General features: G+C 43.6%; 1 protein-coding gene across 1 annotated transcript in view; it reads left to right on the forward strand.

Moving 5' to 3' along the window:
- The first annotated feature begins 1030 nt into the window (after positions 1-1030).
- LOC119357703 (protein FAR1-RELATED SEQUENCE 5-like) overlaps positions 1031-5032 on the forward strand; it is a 63414-nt gene continuing 59412 nt past the window's right edge. Inside the window, exons 1-6 of the mRNA XM_037624565.1 lie at positions 1031-1086; positions 1247-1313; positions 1452-1527; positions 1989-2210; positions 2771-3384; positions 3478-3701. Of these exons, the coding sequence (XP_037480462.1) occupies positions 1031-1086; positions 1247-1313; positions 1452-1527; positions 1989-2210; positions 2771-3384; positions 3478-3701 (1259 nt within the window). The remainder of the gene's footprint in view (positions 1087-1246; positions 1314-1451; positions 1528-1988; positions 2211-2770; positions 3385-3477; positions 3702-5032) is intronic.

Below are 5032 nucleotides of genomic sequence, written 5' to 3' on the forward strand. Positions count from 1 at the left end.
CTCCCCATGTTTCTCGTCCTTCTTCTGTCCCAGAAAATTGAAGTTCCAGATTGCCAACGAAGATGGCGACTAGATCCACACTATCATGGCAAACACACCACAGATTTGTGTGTATTCCCCTCTGCCCACCAACATACGTCAGATCTGCCATCTTCTATCCTATATTGATCTAAGCTTCTTGGTTGGGTTGTCGCGAGTAGTTGCTCTAGAAGAATGTGTAGGATTCACTAAAACTAGGGGAAGAAAGGAGGAATTTGTGTGGTGCATAGGGAGGGAGAAAATTAATTGCCATCTACATCTGTCGTTAGTTGCCACCTATGTTTGCCGTTAGCTGCCACCATGTTATGTTGTTACTTGCCATCATATTATCTTGGCTATTGCCATCGGTTCAAAATGATAGTTGGCATCCAGATTTTAGGAAGAAGAATGAATGTGCATGTCCTACTTGCCGTGATGTATTGGTTGTCTATGCAAGAAATGCGATAAGATTGTCGTGTTTTCTTGTATGTGCAAATAGCAAGAATGCATTTTTGAATATTCATGCGTCCTTGTTCATGCAGTGCCTGAAAACACAGTGGTAGAAAAAGCGGAAAAATGAATCATGAAGACGACACTGATCCTTGGGTTTCTCAAAGGCCGGAAGCGCCCCCTTGGGATGTAGTAGAGTACAATCAACTCATTTCCGCAGGGCCGTTGCTGCCACTACTAGAGCAGTACGTGAGCATCGGTATGATGCATGATCAAAAAAAGGGGGCGGTTACCATGTTTGTGACGAGGAAACGCCATTCTACTTATGTCCTACAATGTCATTTTTCGCAGGTTCTTATGACACATCCACACACATAGGGATACCATCGCAAGTTCAAACACAGGGTGCTAACGCTGACAGATGTACGGGGAGACCAACTTCAAGTAGCGAATGTGGCAAATCAAGGTAACGCATACGAAAGAAGCATACTGATGTGTCCATGAAATTAAAGTTGCAAGGATGGAAAGAATTACGAGTTTTATAGGAAAACGCAGGACCATCATGCAGCACGTGGCAACAGGCGGCAACCATGTATCTGCCATCAACGTTGTACACAGGTGAGTCATATGAAGTGATTTTGTGGACAGTGAATTAGGAGAAGGAACATAGGTGACATTGGTGTTCACGTGGTGACTTGACAAAACGCAGTTGCCATGTCTAATCAACTGCAGTTGGCATGTCTAATCAACTGCAGTTGCCATGTCTAATCAATTGCAGTTGCCATGTCAAATCAACTGTGATTACAATGTCTAAACAACTGTGGATGCCTAGTGTGAACAAATATGTTTGCCATGGTTGAACCACTACATGTGCCATGTTGTACAGACTACGGTTGCCATGCATTGACCAACTGCTAATGATCGCAGGTTGTTATGGTGGAACCACAACGGTAAACGTATCATTGCAAGCTTCCCCGTTGCAGGCCAACGATATTGCAGATAGAGCACAACAAATTGGAATGACAGACCAGCTTCGATTAGCACATGCGGCACAACAAGGTAAAAAAATTGTGAACCAACAAAACAATAGTGCATTTGCTTTTGTGGAAAAGCATGGGGGAAAGTGGATTTGTCACGGTGGTGCTGGAAAACAACAAAAATGCTACCAAGTTGACACATGCAAAACAGTCATCTCTTGTCTTGTCTTCAGGATTTGTCAATTAATGTATGCGTGTGTGCAACATTCGTGATTAACTCCATTTGCCTAGTGGGCTAGTACCTAGAATGAAAGTTTTGATGCTAAAAGATGATGGTTGCCATGTCTTGGCAACAGTAGCTGCCATGTTTGTTGAACTGTAGCTGCCATGGCTGAAAAGCTGTAGTTGCCATGCATGGCCAGATGGAGATGCCATGGCTTGCTGCACGAATGATATCATGCCAAATCAGATGCAGTTGCTATATTCCGTTATGATAAACCCGTCATTCAAGCAATGCTTACACACGTGCCTGTTTTTTTGCAGGACCTTCAACTGCAATCAACAGCGGCATGGGGACATCTACTATGGGAACCTCTGAGCACACGGAAGGAGCGTTCCACCAGCAAGTCGACAATGCTACCACAAACAATGCAGAATCAGTGTCAGAACTAGCAATCGTTCCAGCAATGACGACAAGCACACCTTTGCACACCAGCACAAGCAACACTCAAACAGATGAAACAGCCGCCGATACTGAAGTGAATGGTGAAACAGATGACGAAGCACAAGGGGATGAAGAAGATGGGCAAACGGAAATCATGATACCTCAACCACCATATGTTGGGCAGAGATTTGGTTCGTTTGAAGATGCCAAGGAATTCTAAAAGAGATATGCAATGTTCCATGGGTTTGCGGTTAACACCGAATACCATAGGAAAATATAAAAAAAACTAACGAGTACAGCAGAGGTGAGATAAGGTACTACAAGGCATGAAGGAACAAGAAGGGTAAAGGTGTTGCGCCTGTCGTGCCAGAACAAAAGAGAGGTATCATTGTCAAGATGGAATGCCCTGTCCGGTGTTAGCTAAACACAGATGGAGCATGGTGGGTGGTCACCAAATATTTCGACGAACACAACCATGAACTCATAAAGAAGTTTGACCTAGTAAAATTTCTGAGCGCCCACAGAGGATTCACCCCCCTCGAGAAGAAATTCATAAAGTTGCTACATGGTTGTAACGTTGGTCCATCAAGAATGGTCCAGATACTGTCCTTGATCCACAGCGGAGATGGTAGACTGAGTAGCATGCCCTACATACCGGCAGACGTCACAAACCTAAAGGCAAAGTACCATAGAGAGAGCAGGTTGGCTGACATAGAAGACATGATAGCCTACTTTGAAGAGAAAGCAAAAGCAGATGCTGATCTCTTCTACAGGATAAGATTGGATGATGAGGACCGTGTCAAAAACATGTATTGGGTGGATGGTGCTGCAAGAAGAGCCTACAAACATTTCGGTGATTGCATTTCCTTCGACGCGACATATCTCACAAATATGTACAAGATGCCCCGCGCTCCATTTATAGGAATAAATAACCACAATCAGTCATTGCAGTTCGGTTGTGGACTCGTTCGGAACGAAGATACACATGATTACACTTGGCTGTTCAAAACCTTCTTGGAGTGCATGGGTGGACTTGCTCCGATGAACATAATAACAGACCAAGATTTTAGCATGTGTGCATGCATAGAGGAGGTCTTTTCGTTGGCAGTGCACAGGCACTTCAGCTGGCATATTATTAAGAAGGCTGATGAGACGCTAGGAACATTCTTTGCTGACTGTCCAGAGCTATACAAGGCATTCGAGTTGTCCGTGGACCACAGCTTGACGGTGGAGGAGTTTGAACAAAGCTGGACGGATATGATTGAAACATACCAAGTCCAAGACAACGAGACACTTACTAGCCTCTGGGAGAAGCGAATGTACTGGGTGTCGGCCTACTTCATGCAGTTCTTCTTCCCATTTCTACAGACTACTCAACGCAACGAGGGGTTCAATGCTGTTTTGAAGCGGTACGTGAGCCCTGGCAATTCATTGCTCCAGTTTGCCAAGCAGTACACAGCTTTGCAACAGAAAATACTAGGATCTGAGCTACAGCAAGAAGCAAACACCGCGCTCAAGCAGCCTAAATTGCTAACATATTTACCGATGGAGAGGCAGATGAGAAAGATATATACAAACAAGATTTTTAACAAGTAAGTGGATTATCTCACCGTCTTATTTGCACAAGCATGAAGATAGTAGGTGCCATGTAGATTGCTACCTCTTGAGCACTGCGTTGGTTTTCCCTTGAAGAGGAAAGGGTGATGCAGCAAAGTAGCGTAAGTATTTCCCTCAGTTTTTGAGAACCAAGGTATCAATCCAGTAGGAGGCCACGCACGAGTCCCTCGCACCTACAAAAACAAATAAAATCCTCGCAACGAACGCAATAAAGGTGTTGTCAATCCCTTCACGGCCACTTACGAAAGTGAGATCTGATAGATATGATAAGATAATATTTTTGGTATTTTTATGATAAAGATGCAAAGTAAATAAAGCAAAATAAAAACGGCATTAGAAATAGCTAGTTAACGAGAGATTAATATGATGGAAAATAGACTCGGGGGCCATAGGTTTCACTAGTGGCTTCTCTCGAGAGCATAAGTATTACGACGGGTAACAAATTACTGTTGAGCAATTGACAGAATTGAGCATAGTTATGAGAATATCTAGGTATGATCATGTATATAGGCATCACGTCCGAGACAACTAGACCGACTCCTGCTTGCATCTACTACTATTACTCCACACATCGACTGCTATTCAGCATGCATCTAGAGTATTAAGTTCAAAAGAACAGAGTAACGCTTTAAGTAAGATGACATGATGTAGAGGGATAAACTCATGCAATATGATATAAACCCCATCTTGTTATCCTCGATGGGAACAATACAATACGTGCCTTGCTGCCCCTACTGTCACTGGGAAAGGACACCGCAAGATTGAACCCAAAGCTAAGCACTTCTCCCATTGCAAGAAAGATCAATCTAGTAGGCCAAACCAAACTGATAATTTGAAGAGACTTGCAAAGATAACCAATCATACATAAAAGAATTCAGAGAAGATTCAAATATTGTTCATAGATAAACTTGATCATAAACCCACAATTCATTGGTCTCAACAAACACACCGCAAAAGAAGATTACATCGAATAGATCTCCACGAGAATCGTGGAGAACTTTGTATTGAGATCCAAAGAGAGAGAAGAATCCATCTAGCTAATAACTATGGACCCAAAGGTCTGAGGTAAACTACTCACACATCATCGGAGAGGCTATGGTGTTGATGTAGAAGCCCTCCGTGATTGATGCCCCCTCCGGTGGAGCTCTGGAAAAGGCCCTAAGATGGGATCTCACGACTACAGAAGGTTGCGACGGTGGAATTAGGTTTTTGGCTCTGTATATGGTAGTTTGGGGGTACGTAGGTATAGATAGGAGGAAGAAGTACGTCGGTGGAGCAATGTGGGCCCCACGAAGGTGAGGGCGCG

Source organism: Triticum dicoccoides, chromosome 2A, assembly GCF_002162155.2.
Source record: "Triticum dicoccoides isolate Atlit2015 ecotype Zavitan chromosome 2A, WEW_v2.0, whole genome shotgun sequence".
Lineage (NCBI taxonomy): Eukaryota > Viridiplantae > Streptophyta > Magnoliopsida > Poales > Poaceae > Triticum > Triticum dicoccoides.